The sequence below is a fragment of the Toxotes jaculatrix genome, chromosome 6 (assembly GCF_017976425.1).
Source record: "Toxotes jaculatrix isolate fToxJac2 chromosome 6, fToxJac2.pri, whole genome shotgun sequence".
Lineage (NCBI taxonomy): Eukaryota > Metazoa > Chordata > Actinopteri > Toxotidae > Toxotes > Toxotes jaculatrix.
This window is the reverse complement of record NC_054399.1, coordinates 4,892,830-4,912,836: the sequence shown is the minus strand read 5'-3', so window position 1 is coordinate 4,912,836 and position 20,007 is coordinate 4,892,830. Positions and strand designations below refer to the sequence as shown.

Genomic DNA, 20,007 nt, shown 5'->3' with positions numbered 1-20,007 from the left:
ATAAAATGCGTCGCTCCGTAAGTGTGACAGAATATTTGAGTCATCGAATGGAAAAGTGATGTTGGTTGGCAGGGGGGTCAATTACAAAGAACTGCAAATATTGGTTAATGTGAGAAAACTAGACCAAAAAAAATCCCACTATGAGCTTATCGGGTCTCCAGTGGTTTTGGTGTCAGTCACCAAACAGTTCATCGTAAAGGCAGATGTGCGTCAACAGCCTCACCGGAGCATTATCATCGTGCACATCTGGAAACTTTGGAGATCGTTAATGCATCGTTTGCCACATTTTTCCCCTCTAAACAATCCGAGGACCATGAATGTACAGTATGTACAAAATATAATGGCAATCCATCCAATAACTGATATTTCAGTCTTGACCAAAGTGGTGGGCTGACCAACCAATACACTGAGTTTACAATTAGAGTAATGATCTTTTTTGAGTTTACATATTCTTTCTGTTGCTGTATGATTTATGGCTAAATTACCTTAAGAAGACATATTTCTGACCTGAAATATCTGAATGTGATACTGACCCAAAGAGTAAACTTTCCTTTACTTGTTGAACCCCTTCATAGAGGCCAGTTTCAGTGTTCAGTAACATGGATAGTTTCAGACATGGGGAATGAAGGCTTCATTTCTACACACTTGCTTCATGATCTAAAATAATAGTCCTCAACAACCAGTCTTTGAGTTCTGTTTTAATTAATTTTTTCTTTATCTTTTTTCTTCAGAACCTTCCACAGGTTATGATGCAATCTTTGAGATGTGATTTCATCAGTGATTTGAGTCCCTGAACATGTGGAAATATCAAAGGTAGTATCAATGTCTTTCTGTCATCCTGAAATTTCATCTCTGAACTTCTCTCTGTTTATTTGATGAGAAACATCTTTCTCTTGAGTAAAGTTGCAACGTTCTCGTGTTCTGGTGTGTCTCCACTTTCTGCCACCTGCAGTGGTGTCTTCCCCACGTTATTTGTAGCATGCAGATTCGCCGTCTTCTTCTGTCCCAGGTGCCCAGCTTGGCCCCAGTTTACAAGCCTCTTCACTACCTCCTGGTGTCCACCTCGGGCAGCACAGTGCAGAGGAGTGTCTTTACTGTGATCTGTAGAGTTGATCTTTGCCCCGGCCTCCAGCAGCAGTGCAGCCACACCATCGTGACCCTTCTCAGCTGCGGCATGAAGAGGTGTTTTCCTCCATGCATTCCTCTCCTCTGTCCCCCTGTTGTTGAGTGACTTTAATAGAGCTGAAACCACACCGGCATGCCCACCAGCTGCTGCGTAATGTAGCGGCGTGTTGCCATCCATGTCTTTAGCCCCTCCCTTTGCCTTGTGGGACAACAGTGAAGTCACAGCGTCTAATTTTCCCTCCATAGCAGCCAGGTGGAGGGCAGTTTTTTTCTCATTGTCAGTGGTGGTTGGGTTGGCTTTGGCTGACAGCAGTAAATCCACCACACTGCTCTCTCCCTGGGAAGAGGCTGCCCAGTGCAGGGCAGTCCTCCCCACCCTGTCTTTGAGCCCTGGGTCTGCCTTGCCTCGAAGAAGTTGGATCACTGTGTCTGCATGGCCCTGCTGACTGGCTAAATGCAGAGGTGTCAGTCCATCCTGGGCTACGGCATTTACCTAAAGAAATGACAGACAACCCTCAGGCTCCACAAGTGTACTGTAAATATATGCAAAACTGACGCCAATCACCAGCTGACTTGACAATTACCTGTGCTCCAGCTTTTAACAATAGACCAACTAAGTCTGATCTTTTTCTCTGAGCCGCCAGATGTAGAGGGGTTTGGGCTTTAGGCCCAGGAATGTTGGGGTCTAATCCCCTTTCCAGCAGTGTTTGCACTATGGGCACGCTGCCACTGTGAACAGCCAGGTGCAAGGCTGAGGAGAGGTTGGGCAGAGTAGCATCCAGTTTGGCCTGTTTTGCTACTAGCACTCTGAAATAAAAAAAAAAAGTCATCATTTAATGCTTAATGAGCCACAAAATACAGAAATAGGAGTGAGAAGAGTCCAGAATCATTATTGACCAAGTAGCTTACACATGCCGTCCAACAAAATCATTCTCTACAAAGTGAAATGCTGCTACATATAAAAAGCTGCAGTAAAAAACAAAAAGGGAAAAAAAATGATAAAGGAAGCTGGACATGGATGTTATACCCCCATAACTCCAACCCAAACCAAAACCCTAACCCATATGAGGGTTTCACTTTACATGCCACCTTTCCCATGTCCCATATGCTTTGATATGTTTATGATTTTATATGTATGTCATGGTGTGTTGCCACACCATGACATACTTAATATTTGTATATATTTGTCTACATTACTGCAGCTTTTTATATCAGATACAGGCTTCAGATTCTAACATCATATATGTCAGTGTAACGTTTGTAACTAACTCTAACTTACTGAGTATTTTATTTATATTTTATATGTATCAGTTTTCTGTTTTGTACAGTAAATGATTTTCTGTGAAGAATTTCTCTTTATGTATTAAAAAAAATCAAGTCACTGACAATACCCCGCAGCTATCAGATTCCATGTAGCTGAATGTGTTAAGGAGACATGTCATTGTGTTTTAGCAACACTGAATCCTTGTTGGAGGACATTCACCTGAAGACTTCGGCGTGTCCTAGCTCAGCCGACAACAGGAGAGGGGTGTATCCCTGTCTGTCACACATGTTCACATTTGCTCCGCCGTCTGTCAGAGCAGTTACCGCTCCATCGTGGTTCTGTCTAACGGCTGTGAAGAGAGCAGAGCCCAGTGCTGCTTCTCTCTGAGCTCCTCTGGCATTAGCTGTGGTTTGCACAAAACATAGTGTAAACGTTTGTGTTAGCAACTATATGCTTTATTTGTGGAATTAATGCCTCACTATAATAGTAGTAGTCTGGTGAAAAAACTCACCAAGCAGCAGACGGAGAATTGATTCTTGATTGAGCTTAATGGCTTCATTTATAACATCATAGTCAACTGTAGCTCCTGCGTTTAGAAGGATGCTCACAGTTTTCTCATTGCTCCTGGCAACTGCATAAAACAGAGCTGTGTTTTTGTGGCTGTTTCTGGCATCAACAGTGGCTCCGCTCTGAAGCAGCAACTCAGCCAGCCTCCAGTTGTCTTCCATGGCTGCCATGTGGAGAAACATGTCCTGAGTGTGGCTCTCAGACTGTTTGGCCTCCTCCTTCACCAACACTTTCACAGAATCCAGGTGCTCATTTTCTGCTGCCAGATGAATGGGAGTTCTGCCGTGCATATCCAAAGTGTAGATGGGGGCACCGGCCCTTATGAGGGCTCTGACTATCTCAGTGTGACCCCTGCTGGCTGCACTGTGAAGAGCTGTGTGACCATGGTTATCCTGCAAGTCCAGTCTGGCTCCTTTATGGATCAAGAGCTCAGTAACAGATAGATGCCCGTTCTTAGCAGCAACATGTAATACAGTCTCATTAGAAGAACTGACGGTGTTAATATTAGTGTCTTCTAACGGCTCCTCCAGCAGTACCAGCTCCCCATCTGTAGCAATCATGTGAATGAGGTTTTCTGGTTTACGTTTTGCCGCTTTATCCCCTAACATTTCAAGTGGCACAGGTCGTCTGTCTTCAGTCTCAGGGCTAAATCTTTTAGTTTCTTCGATGGCAAATAAACTGTGAGCCTTCTTACTAGTCTGACTGACTATTCCTACCACTCCCTTCTTTTCTCGCTCCAGCAAATATCCAATCAGCTGCCTCCTTGTGTCTCTAATGTGTTCATTCATACTCCCCACATAGGTCTTGATTCGCTGATAAAGATCGGGCTCTGCCAGCATAAGACAGGGGTGGAAAAACTTACGGCACGCCCTCTCACCTCTGGCCTCCAGGATGTCCAGGACCCTGGAATTCTGATCTTTGCGAGTCCCGATGGTCAAAACGATGGATCTCTTGGCCGCTGTCATGACCCCCTCTGTCACAAGCAGATCCAGCAGATCCTCGGTATGTGAGATCCCATAAACCAGATCCCTTCTCTTTGCCCGGATCACATCCACCGCATATGGGTTGATATAATTCGATGCTGCTTGAGCATCAAAATTCTTGAGCATATTGAACATTATAAATACACTGAGAATATAAAGTAGGAAGCTAAAGGTGCTCTTAATCCTTCATACTCAAGTCATTGTTACAACTTGTGGATCTGGCTGTGTGTGTTTGCGTGTGTTTTTTACCTTATTGCTAAGTGAAATACTTCGCCCTGGTAACTAAATACGGCCAGAAGCCATTCACCACGCAGATCTGTCCGGCTCAACTGCCCTTTGTGAGATTAACAAAGGGCAGATAACATTGTTAGTTTTCATTAAATGCAGCATGCTAGTTAGGACAGTGGTCACAAAGTGTTATTTTAGTTTGTAATAACCACACACTATTTCTTCTGAGTTTTATCATTATAAATTAATTATTCTATGTTATTTTAACTTTGTAAACAGTGACAGTACTGTCATAACAGGTTTCAAGATAGTAGTGTGTTTTTAGCGTGTGCGTGAGAGAAGGAGGACGAGAGAACAAACAGCCATGTGTGTGTAGGACTGAGACGCGTGGGTGCAGAAGTGATGCACTCCATGGGTAACCCCATTCTGCTCCATCTCTGTGTCACACCTTGCCTGCGTTTCAAAAGTCAGTGACATACTGAAAAATTATAACCTAATTTTAATGATCCTGTGCGCATTTTACACCAAACATTTTCCTCTGAGAGAACTGGTGGAGGAGGTATTCAGATCAGTAAGAGCAGCAAAACAGAACCTCACTTTAAAATCAGTCTGTTGCAAGTAAATGCTCAGAATCTCACCAGCAGAATTTATTTAAAGTGTCAAAAAAAATAAAAGTACTCATTATGCAGCAGAATGGCCTCCATCAGTGTTAAATTATTACACATTAGATTATTTTATTATTATTACTTATAAATTAACATGTATGCAGCAGTTTAATGATGTAGCTCATTAAGGCAGAGATATAAATACTTTATATTCTGCAGGGTAGTTTTATCCATTACACTGTATTGTATTCTATGTGATATTATAAATCAAAAGTGACATCATTAAAGTAAGCAACAGTTTAATGTTATAGCTTATTGATGTGAAAGTAATTAACAACTTTATATACCGTTGAGTCGTCTCACCTATGTTCACCTATGAAATATAATTATAAATTAGCGTAAATTTGACGTATTAAGATTCAAAAATCAGTGTTTAAATTCAAATGTACAATGTTTCAGTACGAGAGTCTTTTTTTCTTTTGAAACACCCAATCGGCTTCGACTTGTTGAAGTTGTAATCTCCTCATTGATTTGCCCTTGGGAAGTAAATCCGGGCTCCTCTTGTGATAGCCTCTCAGGACTCACCTTATTATGCGAAGATTACAGAGTAGACTCACTTCCCGTAAGACACGCCTCCTCCGCGGTGACGTGGATCTTCCGAGTGCTCCCTCTCCTTATATGGTAGGGAAGGACACCACTTTTTCCGGAATGATGTCATACTGCCAAGTTTGAGAAATCAGAGCAGGTTAAAGCAGGTGTATCGCGACAGTAGAATTACAATTAAGCCATGTTAAACCATATCAGATTATATATATATGGACATAAACAAATCAGAACAAGCCTACTCCCTGACCATCAGCTTTCATAATTGGTTTATCCTTTCATTCATAATATTGGATAATGAATTAGTCTAATGTAAATTTCATTTGTTTACGAACTTATTGAGAGAAAAAAAAAGAAAGAAAAGCACTTGAACTGGCTGCATTTATGCGCCAAACCATGTTATGAAAATCCACCACGTGGCTTTCAAAGAAAAGATGTATAAAAAATAAGGGAAAATAAACAAACAAAAAAGACAGGAACAGAAGAGAAAGAACAAAATAGTAACATAGAATACAGAATAAACCCATAATGACCATTTGTTTCAAATATAGGCTTTGTGTATCACGGTCAGACTAAAGATATTCTTCAAGCCTCCATAGTTAACAAACTGTTCTGTGTTTTTGGTTGAAATTATGTCAGGTAGGTCAGTATTAATCTAAGAACAAGACAACAGATGATGAGCCAACATAATCCACAGGGGTGTAATGTTGTCTTAGAAAAAGCATCATTGCGTTTCATCTGTCAGGTAACTCAGTCTATGTCGCCCTCTAGAGGTTCATTTTAGGCAGTACATACTGGCGGCTGACAATTGTTGAAGTTATAATGTGCTGTTTAACCTGTGTGGCGAATCTGACCTGTCCTGCCCTCAGCCACCTGCTGTAATTACTTTCTGTACAGTAAATTAAAATTAAACTAGGTTTACTGGGGGTTTAAAGCCAAAGTTTCCTTACTCTCTGTTGTGTACAGCCCCAATCTGTTATTTTCACTCATAAATTTGAAATGAATAATCAAAGAGTTTGTTGATAAACATCTGCGTTTTATCTCTAAAATGGTAAAACTGAAAATACGGGGCTGTCTTATAAATAACCTTTTATCAGCACTAGAAAATAGTAATTTAGCTAAAGTAGTTGTCTACCCCTGTATTTAAAGACCTGTCAGGGATTTTGAGAAAGATGGCACGTGTCAGCCTTTTGTTTTGATTTTTGGTGGTAAAAGGTATTTACATTTTGTTTTTGTTTACATCTGGATGATTGTTTCTTCCTTTAAGATAATTTTTCCAGAGGAGATTACAGCAAACGCATTGAGCATATCTCATTCAAGATATAGTGACTGAGATATTAGGATACAACATATCCAAAATATACTTTCCCACAGAATCATGGTGGTACACCTGCAATTTACTGAGGTAACACTCAGCAATGTGTCATGGATAATGTACCCTTTGTCTGCCCATTAGACTTTATCTGACTTTGTTTCGACAGAGTTGTTTCCCATACTGGGGCTTTCTTCATTTACAGTGGGACAGGAAGTAATGTTGAATGACTGAATGGTGCAATATGACAGAGGATGGCTTGTGATTTTCCAGCTACGTATCAAATCAGCGATGCCTTCCCTTGAGATTCATTTTGTAAATTTGTTAAGTTATATAGTTACAGAGGGTTACAGGGATATACTCTCAGTGTCATTTAGTGTTAACACCTGAGGACAAAGTGAAGTGTTGTGTCATATTTATACTCCTGAAGTACACCTGTATGTGTGCTGAGATATAAAGTAGACATCTCAAGACTTACACCCTAATTTGCAGAATTGGCCTCCATCAGTAAGACAGCCTGGTTTGTAAGCTGCAGCGCAATCACTCAGCCTGGATCAATACTAACACTAATGGAATTTACCTTGAGGTACTGGGAACTCGCAGCTCTTGCAACATGTTGCAACATGTTTTATTGTTTGAGCTCCTGACATGGCACACCCACTTTCCCCCCCTCCTCTGTCACACACTTCCAATAACACAGAGGCAATGTTGCTTCATTTCATCTGGTTTATTTTCTTAAATATTGATTAGTTTCTGAAGTGCTCAGAAAACAAAACATAAAAAAAATTATACAGTATTCTTATTACAAATGGTAAACATAAGTACTCCAAGTTGATCTTATATACATATAACAATGAGTGAAACCCCATTAAACAACTTTAGAAAAAAACAAGTAAATCTTGAAGCTTTTCTAACTTAATTTCTTACAATTAAGAAAAAAGTACATTGTACTGTAACTCAGAAGTCAGGCAGCTTTTGTTACAACTTTTCAGCCGTTTAGAGTTGGCCAACACACCCATGTTTGAGGCCATTATGGCTACAGCAAGAAAAGTCTCTATTGCAGGTTCTTAAATCCCCCTAATACTGAATTTCTCCTTTGATGGTCATGAGAAGGTCCATGCAGAGCTGGGTGTAAATCAAGAAAACTTCAGTCCAGTCCAGTTCTGTAAAAACAGCACGAAACAGAAACAGAAAGGTATCCTGCTTGTTGCCATGCCCCCTCTGGTTCATGGCTACTGTTACTGTCCCGAGCCCCTCTCTGGGACGCGCCACCGGGGAGCGCGTGGCACTCAGGAACTTTAGTGCGGCCCCGGGTCCTGCCAATTGTCGCGCCACATCATCCCAAATCCCGTCACGGTTTCGGGAGACACAGCCAGAGACTCACTATCACAGGAAGCGTCCGTTTCGTTCAACTACAGTCTTTTCTCTCTCTCTCTCTCTCCGCCGCCGCTGACACCTCCTCAGAAGGTCTGGAGCTGCTGCGTTAACATGAGCTGGCACCCGCTGTTGACGTGGTTCATCACCTTCTGCTTCAGCTGGGCCACCTGCTCGCGCAGCATGTTGGCGGTGGATGCGAGCTCCGAGTTCTGGGACTTGAGGGTCTTCACTTTATCCTCCAGCCTTGAGATCCGCTCCAGCTTCCTCTTCCGGCATTTGGAGGCGGCGATGCGGTTCCTCATCCTCTTTCTCTCTGCCTTGATGCGCTCCTGGCTTTCCATGTCGATTGGGGAGAGAGGAGGGGTCTCCCCCGGCATCTCAGGCACGGTTTGGGGCTCCTCCTTGAGCGCCGTGAGCCGGGGGAGCTGGGCGGAGGAGGGCTGGCCGAAGATGGGAAGCTGAGGCGGAGCGGCCGGGAAGGACATAGTCGGGGCTGAAGTGGTGTAATTCGGAGCCGAGACTGTGCTGATGGCCGGGTTGAAAGTGTTCAAGTCCTCATAAACCGGCGAGTCGGAGCGCATGGTGGCGTTGGCGTTGTAAACGGTGGCACCGGCAACAGATGAAACAGGCGGCAGGGCAGTGTTGACACTGGTCTGCGGAGCTGAGGTGACACTCACATTAGCTGGGGCCGGCATGTGCTGGTGGTGGAGCTCGGCCAGGGCTCGGACAAACCCCTCCGCGAAGCCCTCCTGTTCGTCGGTGACATTCTTGGGGCACAGGAACTGGGTCGGGGTCGGCGTGGTGGTGATGAGCCCGTTGCTGGACTGGATGATGAGCCGCTCCAGTTCCGGGGAGGCCAGCTTCAGCAAGCCCACATCAGGGGAGGTGAGTAGGTCGCTGGCTTTGGCCCGGAGGTGAGGTTTCAGGGTGCCCGTGGGGTCGGAGAGGTTCAGTGTCATGTTGTGTTTCAGCGCCTTGGGGTTGCTGTATCCGTAGCCGGCGTTGTCGTGCTGGGAGAAAGCGTTGAGTGAGTCGTCATAGAAAGTAGTTTCCATCTTGGTATACATAGAAGAGAAACCAAAAACAAATGTAGCTATAAAGTCTTCTACAAAACAACTTTTCCGTCCCCCCTTCTCTTCTTCCTGGTTTATCAGGTGATGGGAAAAAAAAACACTGGTTTCCAAACGTCCTCTCTGTGCGTAAAAACTTCCAAACTCTGAGTGCGCACTTGGTTGACACAGGAATCAGGACTTACTTCTTTCAGCCAGCGACGGTCGATTGTTCAGTGTTGAGTTGTAAGAGTTCACAATAGTTTTGCAAAAGTATCCAGACTTATATTGAGTCCGTGAATGAAAAGCGCCGAGCGGCTCTAACTTCTCTTGTCAGGCACCGGCAGTGTCTGTGGTACGTCCTCGGCCTGGACGTGTATATACTCTGAGCTGTGCAGCGTGGAGGCAAACCTTATCTGCTGCCGCTGCCTCTCCGAAAATAGCCATGATGTCATGAAGGGGCTCTCCCATTGGCTGGAGGGCGTGGCGCGGGGCGGGGCGGGGCCAGGGCTCTCCGATAAGGGCCCAGCCCTTGCTCAGGCGACCACCCAGAAGATTCTTAATCTCGCGGTGGATTGTGGGATGAGGTAATGCAGCGTAGTGCGCGGTGCATTGTGGGATGACGTATTGTTTTTGAATATCTGGTTACCCGCTTTACCGTCAGTGGCGGGACAGCGTTCACGGCTCCTGTTGTACGATTGTCTTTTTGTTGTGATGTGACAAATGTGAAACGTGTTTATTTGCCTGTAGGTTTATTTATTACACGTTTTCTATTTGCTTGAACTTGGTGTGCACACAAGCTTTTCACTCAACCTGTAGAAGTCCTTTAAAATATTGTTGAACATCACTAACAACATATGAATTCGATAAGATTACGTTTATTCTGTTTTATTCTATTCATCCTTTTGTCTACAGTGAAGAAAATGACACTTCTGCGATTATCTTGTCTTACTACATACTGTCTTTATGAACTCACATGGGTTTATAACACATAGAACAGTAACAAATGAAAATGACTCTCAGATTCTATTCTATTCTATTCTATTCTATTCTACTCTTTGCCAAATATCTACAATGCAGCTAAAAGTGAGCTCTGATTCTTGTGGTTTTGAACTGGAGAGCATTGAGCACAAAACCAAACTCGGAGAACGTGAATGAAGACTTTTACATGAAAACATATTCTCTATTTTTCCACGTGTATGTGTGCTCACCGTGGAAAGTCTTCTTGTTTTGACTGTCATTCTGCTTCTTGGCGGTGGTCTTTGGTTGGTGGTCCCTATATAAAATTGCCTTATAGCACGCATACACACAAAACACTTTCCACATTTAGTTTTCACTGTGCTGTGTATGCTGAGGGAGTTAAAATTTGACACCTGGGCAGGTTAATACAAACACAGGCATATTTACCAAGCCATGCATAAAAAGCTCTGTTATATACCCGACGAGCAGGGCACACTCTGGCAACAGTCTTTCTTTAAGATTTAAAACAATCTGAGTGTTAATTCAGTCATTAGGAGACAGATTTAATAGGGCCTTTTGCTTTTACTACTATAAAGACCACACATCTGCAAAGCTACATTTAAGACCATTTATTTCTGCTACAGCTACAAATTGTTAAAGGTAGGTCCACAGACTGTCTGGTCATCCTCATAAAGAGCCAGTACATTTCCTATTATCCATGTCAGGGTGTGTAATTAGTGTAGTGCAGTCCATTGTCCCTTGGCCCTTGGTCGGAAATCACAGCTGGCTTAATGGCAGGAGGTTAACTGGTGTGTCTCACATGTTCCCCTCTAGTCCTCCACAATCCCACTGTCTGGGTCATCTTCTGCCCTGCCAGCTTTACTGCCCACTATCCCCCGCACACTACATCTAAATATGTCCCCCTTGTGTGACAAGTAAATCAGTCCCCTGGCGCTGGCTGGCTCAGAGAGGCACCTAAGGAGGATGAACTGGGTCATAAAAAACCACCACAGTCTGACTTTTTATGGCTGCTAATTTTGTCTTTATGTACTGTTGTATATGTCAAACTGTGGCAATCAATAAAGTCGGATATAATCTGATCTAATTGGTTGACTTAACTGGTCTTGTGCAGCTTCTTTTATGATTTAAATGCTTGAGAGAAGATTGCTTTGCTTTACAGTCAGGTAACACACAGTCAGCTTATACTCTCATTCTTGCAGTTTCTTCTTCATTCATATTTCTTTGTTGTTTTATAACAATCACTACGGGAATGAAATGAGAGGAAGCAGAATAAGGACACGTTGTTTAGTTGTTTGTTTACTCTCAGTGTTCCACTGCCACATTCTGAAATATTTATCCACTTTGCCTCATCCATCTATTTATGACTGATTTTCTTCTGAATTAAAGCACATGAAAGAATGATAAGTAGGTGGTCTAGTGCCCACCACCTGACAGCAGGGATCCTCGTGTATGACTTCACCCATTGTCCCAAATAGACGAATGAAATTAAGGGAAAACATATGATGTCATTTAAAGTTATTATCTAATTTAAATTAAAGCTCTTTCAGAGTCAAATCCCATGGCAAAAGTCAGACCTTGGTAAATTCTGTTTTATATACTTTCAAATGGTGTTTCATACACAACCCCCTAAATGTTTCAATATGGCTGGAGCGCTGTATGAACTGGGTCTGCTTTTCTTCCCTGGTTGCCATGCGTAAAGTTATAAAGGAGCAACCGCAGCATGGTAGCTTGCCAAAGTCATTTTCTGTGTAGGAATGAATGGGGAAATTAGCATGGAAGAACCCCACTGTTTAAGTGACTATTCAACATGAGGTTGGGATATCCTGTTGCTGCCCTGGTTCCGAGCCTGGACATTTGGTCACTTGTGGTCACATACAGTACTTATTCAGTATTTTCCTTGTATCTTGCAGGATGGAGGCCTGGGCCTTGGAGAGGAGAAGGCAACTGGTAACAGCAGGGGAGAAATGCTGCCAAAAAGAAGCCACATCCATCTTACAGTAATTCCAATAATTTCATTCTAAAATGATTTTTATTTTATTAAAAAGTATTAAAATTTATTAGTCTCACATAATCAGGCAGCAAACCATATTTCATTTGATTTTAGCTGATTCACTGCCACCGCCATTAGTAGAACTAACTTGTGACGAGGTGTCCTTATGTATTTTATTGACTTTCAAGAGTTTTGGAAGAACTGTGAAAAGAACGAGAATCCAGAATCAGTAATAATGATATGGCTCATGCTGCCGTTTGGAAGCAGAACAAACAAAACAAACAAACAAAATTTTGACCTGAATCTGGTGCTGATGAAAAGTCAGAGAATCACCAAAGTCATGACCATGAAAGTCATGCATTTTCATGGCATCTTGATCTGGACTCAAGTATTGAACCAACTGACCAATAGGACAATAGGCTCCATCTCTGGAGCCATAATGCTTGCACTGCTAAACCTGTGAGAAAATATTAGTTAGCTAAAACATTTAGGTAAATAGAACGCAAAAAGTGAAATTGTCATAGCAACATTAAATCCAAAGGCAATAACATCTGTCAGCTAAAGTTACCAGGTACATAAATGTGTTTGCTCTGCATTAATCTCTCTAACTCACAGTCTTGACCTTATAGTAGCAATTTTTAACACACACTTAAAACATCTTTTATATCGTTAAGTGGTAATGACTCAACTTTTCACGTTTATTTCTCTGTATTTGTATTTGCTTACCAGGGTCATGAATCAACATACTCTTTTAAACAAACATGTTTTTAAAGCACTGTGTTCCTGCTCAGCTGCATCCTGACCTGAGGTGGCACATATGGGCCTTCTGAGTTGTCTTCAGCCTTTCCTCCCATCAACCCCTGCTTCTCGATGAACTTTTCTATCATTACCTCCCCCTCTCTCCTGACTTTGACCTCTTTCACTCCCTCCATCCTGACGTTACCTCTCCACTATTTTCCCCTCTGGACTGGATCCTAAATTTCACCCCCCCACACACTTTTGCCTTTCTCTTATCTCTCTCCTCCTCCTCTGTTCTCTCCCTCGTCCCTCTCCCTCTCATCTTACTCCTATCAGTCGCTGTCCAGGCAGCAGGATTTCCCCTGTGATGGAAACAGGCTCTAAATTGTATTGTTCTAGCTGTTCTTTTCACTAAAATCTTAGAGCAGTCTCTGTGTTTGTGTTCATAGAGTTAAAAGTTAAACCAGTACACTGGCCAAAACTCTGCACAGTACACAGGACAAGCACAAGTGTAAAGCCACTGAAACCTTTAAAAAAAAAAACTTTTGGTCTTTACGTCAAGCTGAACATCCCTTGTGATTTGCAGAGTGAGCGAGAGACAAGGAGACGGAGTGTTGAAGCTTTTGAGACAGTGAGCATTCACAATGGTCTTAGCCTGTGAGAACAATTGTTGTTTCAGCTGTTATGTGAAGGAAAAAAGAGCCCGACTGCGTATATTTGTTGGACTGGCCTGTGAGCAAGCTTGCACACTTGGCTGTGTATGTGTGTACACGTCTGGGTCTGCCTTCACTGTAGGTGCATGAATTTGTAAATGTATCTGTCACTGTGTTAAGACACAAAGAAGGTAGATTATCACTTCACTGATATGTAGAGGATTAATAGAATTAAAATAAACACACTTAGAACGTAACTTGACATGAGTTTATATGACAAGGTCATTGGAGTGATCTGACAAAAGGCTGGGAAGCACTGAGACTTCAGGCCAGATGATCTCCCTACAAAGAATGCTGTAAGGATATACTGTAAGTAGACTGCAGTTGGATTTAGTCTCCAGGACAGAGACAAAGACATTTGATGCATCTTTCAATAACAATTTCTGTTTTTTTCTCTCTGTTAAAACAGGATTTTATTCCACATCTCCTTTTGTCATCCTCTTCATCCTTATCCTGAGCTGCATCTTTCAATCTCCCCAATGACTCATTTTTATCATCTTTACCTGAAACATGTGTGGTACACACACACACACCCCTACACACACACGTGCCCATCCTCACTTAAACATTAATAAGACACTGTGGCAGCCATTTTTATAATGAAAAAGGACAGACGCAGCTAAATGACAAATGCCCCTCTTTTTCATTCAGGATTTACGACGTGGTATAAAAGGCAGGAGTCGTTGTGTTTGATTGTTACACACACACACACACACAGAATCTCCCTGAGTGATGTCTCATTGTTCCGCCCTTCACCAATAGAGTGCAGAATGAGTGTTTGATGCCCGACAGGGTTTTTTCAGGCGTTGTTTTAATTAATTTGCCCATAAAATGAACTGTGATTCCCAGCAGCCTCTCTGGCACCCTCAGCCACAAAAGACTTTATTAGCTTTGACAATTAATCGTCGCTAACTACCTTGACTAATCACATCTTAGATTTATTGGTAAGAATCATATGGAATATCGATCGGGCCTCTCCCATTTTGACCCTTTCAGCTCACCGTAACTCACTCGGGCAAGTGTACAATGACATCATTGGGTAAGCGTGGGCACGCTGCAGGTTCTTTGACTTTACTTTTCCTTTTTAGGCTGCAGATACGTTTTTTTTTAAAAATCATGGCGAAGACAGGAGAACAGCTTCAGTTAAAGGGTTACATAGACTGGGACTTGTATGTTTGTGGGGGTGCATGTCTGCGTACGTTTTTATTTGTTGTCTCACAGTAATTTAATCTATGAGAGTGAGTCTGGGCCTCATTATGTAAATTAAATAACCTCATCTAAAGCGAAAGGCAGAGTGAGCCACAGCAGGACTCTCTCTCACACAAACACACACAGACACGCACAAGTGAACACTCAGAGGCACACAAATGCACGCACACATACAGGCAGACGAGGTAAATGGCCTCTTCGACATGCATAGAAGGTTGTGTGCACATGTGCAGTGTGTGTGTGTGTGTGTGCACGTGTTTGTACTCCAGGACCTGTATGAGTCCTCAGCTGGCTCTGTTCAGCTTGTAACAGGGAGGTGAGTGTGTGAGTGTGTCACCAGGGAGAATGATCGATAGCTATTAAAACCCACCAGTGCCTCAGTCCAGATGGAGGACTATTTGTGTGTGTCCATGTGGGTGCGTGCCCATGTGGGTGTGTATGTGTGTGTGTGTGTGTGCGCGCGCCTGTTTAGCCGTGATCAAGCACTGTGTTTGTACAGGTGGGACACTATATGGCAGCAATGCTAACCTGTTCCACTCCATTTACCTCTGCAAGCTGGGGGACCTTACCAACCGTACAAGGTGTGTGTGTGTGTGTTTTTGTTTTAGTATGTCTCAGGCTGCATTTGTGTGTTTGTATGGTGGTTGTGTGTGTAAGTGTGGCTGGGAGGTTGTCAGTGTGTGTTTGGACTTGCCGGTTATTCTAGCCTGGCTTTTCAGAGGCAATAAAAAAGTAAAGAGAAGAAGTGGGGGTAGAAGGGGAAGGAGGGAGGGAGGGAGGGGGAAGAGAGTGACAGGACTGAGCTATTGTCTTAAGTAGAGCAGCAGTTTCAGTGGTTGACAGAGACCGAAAGAAGGAAGAATGGGAGTTTGTTCTTTTGCACCTACTGAAGAGAGGAGAACATAAATATGGGCTTGTCAGAAAGATACAGAAAGAGAGAGAGAGAGAGGCTTTCACAAATAAAGCATGACTAGGGCGTGGTGAAATATTTTTGCTTAGATTATATACAGGCTTTATTGGATATATGATAAGTATGAGTGAACTCGATCTGGCAGAATGCAATCCTATGAAACAAGAGACGTGCAACTGCAAAAAGCAAATCTCCCGACTACTCTCTCTCCTCTTCCCCTTATTGCTCTCTCTATCTCTCTCATGCACACATGTATGCACACCAAAGCATGTGCACCCTCGCGCACACAGAGATCATACTCACCACCCTCCTCGGAGGCAACTATGAAACCTGATCACAGATCAATATTGAGTGGTGTTATGGTTGTAGTGGAGGGGGCTCAGACTTTGGTGGTTGTCTGGCTTTTGAACAAGGGATCTTATACCACTTTATACTGTACCAACACCACAGACAATACCTCTTTCTGACTGTCTTGCACATGTGCGTTAAAATTACACACCAGGACACCTCAGAGATTGGTCAGATCAGATCGCTGTTTCATGTACTGTAAACCGAGCCTATGTAATTTTGCTAAACAACTGCCAATGTGGCTGCAAGTGACAATCACAGGATGATGGTAAATGCTTAAACACAGTGTAACAGCAGTACAGGTAGAGAGGAGTACTGAAGTCAGCAATGTGACTACTAAAAGTTGGCTTACAGTATCCATCATTAGCTGCTGGTCATACCAGACAAAGTAAGGCTGTAGCAGCCAAACCCCTGAGTGTACTGAACTTAGATGAAGGTGTGATTGATTAATAAATTGAACCTTTTTTGTAAAAAAAAGTTACATGTGTTATTTCCTCTTTTAAAGACACACAGACAGTTTAAATGTTCAGCTTTCAACAGGAGCCTGGAACCTGTAACCATAGCAACAAAACTGAAACTCAGTAAAGGCTAAACTGGGTTTTGGTTTAGTCGAAGGCTCTTACTTTGTCAACCAAAAGAACATGAAAATGATTTTGTATTTATCTTGTGTGTTTCTGTTTTGCTTTGGTAAGTTGTCATGTTGTTTCCCCACTGTAGGACTTAGTGGACAGGACACTATGTCATCCATTCTTTTACCTAACTGGGACACTTTGCTGTACATGTTGTATATTGACACCAGAGACCTCAACAGAAAGCCATGCGAGACTCTTCTTCTGTGTGTGTGTGTGTGTGTGTGTGTGTGTGTGTGTGTGTGTGTGTGTGTGTGTGTGTGTGTGTGTGTGTGTGTGTGTCTGTCTGTCTGTCTGTGTGTTTGGGGCTACATTGGGCGAGGCTGAAGGGAGGAAGCAAGAGTACATAGTTGAGTGACAGCATACCTGAGTTGCTGCTGTGTCTGCCTATAGCTGTCAGTGTTTGTTTGTGTGTGTGTGTGTATGAGAGATGGCACGTGTACCTCTGACAACGTTAAGTCAACAATGAAACTCACAAACCACCTTACTTTTTTTTTCCTCACTCTTATCCTATTTACATTTTATTGTTCAGTCCTACTTTTTCTTTTTTTTTTAAATTATATTTTTGTCCCATGTCACAGTCCTCGTTCTCATGCGCGGGGTGTTTCCTCTCCGTGACTCTCTGGTATCATTGCTAATAAACGTGCTGGTTGTCCTGTTGCCGTGCCGACCGAGCAACAAATATTTGGAGCTATGTGGCACCTTCCACCAACATTCCAGGATCTGCTGTTTTGGAAAGTTCTTCTGTCAGTCACCTCCTTCTCCCCTCCTTCCTTCCATCTTAATCCAACTTTCAACCCTCTCTCGCTCTTTCTCCCTCTGTCACCCTTCTGTGTCTCCCCTCCTCTTTTCTGCCTCCCCCTGGATAAATGGACTCTTTGTCTCCTGGTTAAATGCACTTGAAAACAGTGGCTGGGACAAGTGGTTCTGTCTAACAGCAGGAGGACACACTGTAACTGGGCATGAATGCAGATCTGGAATAGCAACTGCTTTATAATTGTAACTGACTAAATGGGGTTTTGACACGCCTAAATCTCCCACAACTATTACTACTCCTCTACTACTGTTCTGTGTGCACTCTGTGCACATAATCTAGCTTGATAGTAACAGCTACAACACATAAAAGGATCTAAATCTGACATTCAAGGTCATGTAAACTGTTATTCCTGACCTGGTGTCAGTGCAATGTGCAGTATATACAGTATAAACAGTAAACAAGTTTAAACAACAACACCTCTCAGAATCAATGAATGCAGTCAAATACAGCGCCACTACATGGACTGTCAAAACTTCCTTCAAGTACATTTATTCAGATATTATGCTTAAGTACACATGTGCAAATATTGCTTTTTTTATTTTAAGATAAAGACTCATTTGAGGATTAAGATTATTCTTACAAAACATAATATTGGCTCACTGAGTAAACCACTTGTATATGCACTTTTGTTTTAATGATGGACTTTTTTCATAATGAAAACTTTTAGTTTTGTTGTGCAAACACATTTTATAGGTAATAATTTACTTATTGTTCTTGGGTAAAGTGAAAAAAATTAAAAATTTGATTACAAGACTTATTTGTGTGTGTTTTGTTTTGGGGTTTTTTGTTGTTGTTGTTTTTTTTTTTTGAATTTTTATAATGTAATATCACTTGCTTAAAGGATGCAAATACGTCTTCCACACAACCACTCTGCTGTTGGGCTCACTCTTGTCCTCATGGCAAAAAATGCAAGCCAGTAGCAGTGGAGTTACTTTTACAGCCAAGGTGGCTGAGGTGACAGATAAGAACTTCCCCTAATTGATGTTCCACACCAATTTCATTTCAAGTTTTCCTTCCTGTTCGTCCTTTGAGAATCTGAATCAGTGATAGGTGACTCTTCAGTTAATCATTAGATTAAGTTATGACTTGGCCGTGTTATCACCCGGCTGCTGAAAGGCAATCAATTCTTCTAGCGTGAAATCTTAAACTTCTGACAAGTGATATACAAGCAGTGCCTGGGAATGTGCCTGCCTCAGGATTTACGTGCAAACACGCAATCTCAGATCAGTTTGAGAAGTAGGTGCTATCACTTACACGCAGGAGCAGTGTAGCTGTTGTAATGTGCAATCCTGCAGCCCGTCTGCTTGCTGATGGAAACCAGGAGCAGTGGAGCTCTGTGAGGCATTCAGCTCATGTGGTCCGTCTCATACAGTTCATCATAGGGGTTTACACCACAGTGTGACACGTGTGTGTGTAGGTAGATAGATCTTGCCTAAATATGCAGCACAGTTTATATTCTTATATTATACGACTATTGCTCCTTTCATCAATGTACAGACAAAAAGCCTAGTCTGAAATTACCAATAGAGACAGCAGGGAACTGCTGTTGTAAACTGAGCTTTTTATCATCCTGTAACTGCTCAGGATGGAGAATTTATGAGATCAGATCTCATATATAGTGTTGTGATGTGTTATCAATACTTTTGTCTGATGTTACAGATTCTTGTAATTTAGTGCCTCCTCTGTGTTTTACAGTGTGTACGCAGTAATTTTGGTAACCTTTATAAGCACTAAAATCAGTGGGAGTCAGTAGCCTTTGTGTCTCTGAGTAATCAGTATGTACAAAGTAGGCCAGTAAATATGCAGTGGGAGTGCTCAATTTCTAACTACTAGTTTCTTACAAAGTTCTCAGAAGAGATAGTGATCTTGCAGCATTTAGTATGTATGTGTATTTGTGTGCATGTACAGCATTTGAATTTTAGGTGGCAGCGATCAGTGGCTAACTCTGTGGAATGCACTTCCATCCTCTAAGCCAATCATTAATCTGTATTTACTCAGTGTGGCTTGGGGCGCTCTGGCCGTGAGAAATCTCTCCCAAATCACCTCTCCACTTTAGCACACTTGCATGTGTGTCTGTGTCTTTGTGCGTGCGCGTGCATGTGCGTGTGTGTGTGTGTGTGTGTGGATATGCGTGCAGTCAGACTGGTTTGTCAGAGAGGAATAGAAAAAAATGTCTCAGCCGAAACTGACTCCAGTGCATGCACATATACGTACATGCTGTCCGTGTTTCGCATACAAACACACACACACACGAGTGATTGAGTGAGCAGTTGGAATCCTGTCTGCACTTAAAGTCCTGCCTCTATCTCAAAAGGTTAAGGGCCTCGGCTCTTATCACATACTGGGACTGTGTGTGTGTGCACATGCATTAGCGTGCTTGTATGCATGTGTTTGTATAACCCTGTGCACATGCGTGTATGTGTGTTCATATTTGAGAAAACACAGACTGGCCCATGGGACTGCTCAGGCTGTATGTTTTGGCTCTGTCAGGCAGACCATTATGATGGCGTCGAAGGTCAGGTGGTCTGGCCAGAAGACCCAGATATATTTGTATGTTTG

The 20,007-nt window shown here is 42.6% G+C and overlaps 2 protein-coding genes and 1 long non-coding RNA gene across 4 annotated transcripts in view; 1 reads left to right on the top strand and 2 right to left on the bottom strand.

Moving 5' to 3' along the window:
- Positions 1-868: 868 nt before the first annotated feature.
- Positions 869-4,065, bottom strand: LOC121183323 (CARD- and ANK-containing Inflammasome Adaptor Protein). Its single transcript, XM_041040354.1, has 5 exons — positions 3,660-4,065; positions 2,901-3,617; positions 2,609-2,792; positions 1,710-1,932; positions 869-1,618 (listed from the first exon to the last, which is right to left on the bottom strand). Exons 1-5 carry the CDS (start codon positions 4,063-4,065, stop codon positions 869-871), a joined length of 2,280 nt encoding a protein of 759 aa, XP_040896288.1.
- Positions 4,066-7,399: 3,334 nt separating this feature from the next.
- On the bottom strand, positions 7,400-9,512 carry jun (Jun proto-oncogene, AP-1 transcription factor subunit). 2 transcript variants are annotated; one of them, XM_041039997.1, is made up of 2 exons: positions 9,320-9,512; positions 7,400-9,074 (listed from the first exon to the last, which is right to left on the bottom strand). In XM_041039997.1, exon 2 carries the CDS (start codon positions 9,021-9,023, stop codon positions 8,148-8,150), a length of 876 nt encoding a protein of 291 aa, XP_040895931.1. In that variant the 5' UTR covers positions 9,024-9,074; positions 9,320-9,512; the 3' UTR covers positions 7,400-8,147. The 2 variants fall into 2 exon arrangements, with proteins under 2 accessions (XP_040895931.1, XP_040895930.1); XM_041039996.1 differs by having other exon boundaries at positions 7,400-9,512.
- A 2,500-nt stretch (positions 9,513-12,012) lies between these two features.
- LOC121183117 overlaps positions 12,013-20,007 on the top strand; it is a 34,977-nt gene continuing 26,982 nt past the window's right edge. The window contains exon 1 of the long non-coding RNA XR_005894188.1: positions 12,013-12,091. This is a non-coding gene — a long non-coding RNA (uncharacterized LOC121183117). The remainder of the gene's footprint in view (positions 12,092-20,007) is intronic.

Excerpts from the sequence above, each read along its gene's own strand:
- jun (XM_041039996.1), bottom strand. The coding sequence starts at position 9,131 with ATGTATACCAAGATGGAAACTACTTTCTATGACGACTCACTCAACGCT.
- LOC121183323 (XM_041040354.1), bottom strand. The coding sequence starts at position 4,065 with ATGCTCAAGAATTTTGATGCTCAAGCAGCATCGAATTATATCAACCCA. Across the intron at positions 1,933-2,608 it reads GGACACGCCGAAGTCTTCAG|AGTGCTAGTAGCAAAACAGG; the intron begins GTGAATGTCCTC and ends TTTTTATTTCAG. Across the intron at positions 1,619-1,709 it reads TGTTAAAAGCTGGAGCACAG|GTAAATGCCGTAGCCCAGGA; the intron begins GTAATTGTCAAG and ends TCATTTCTTTAG.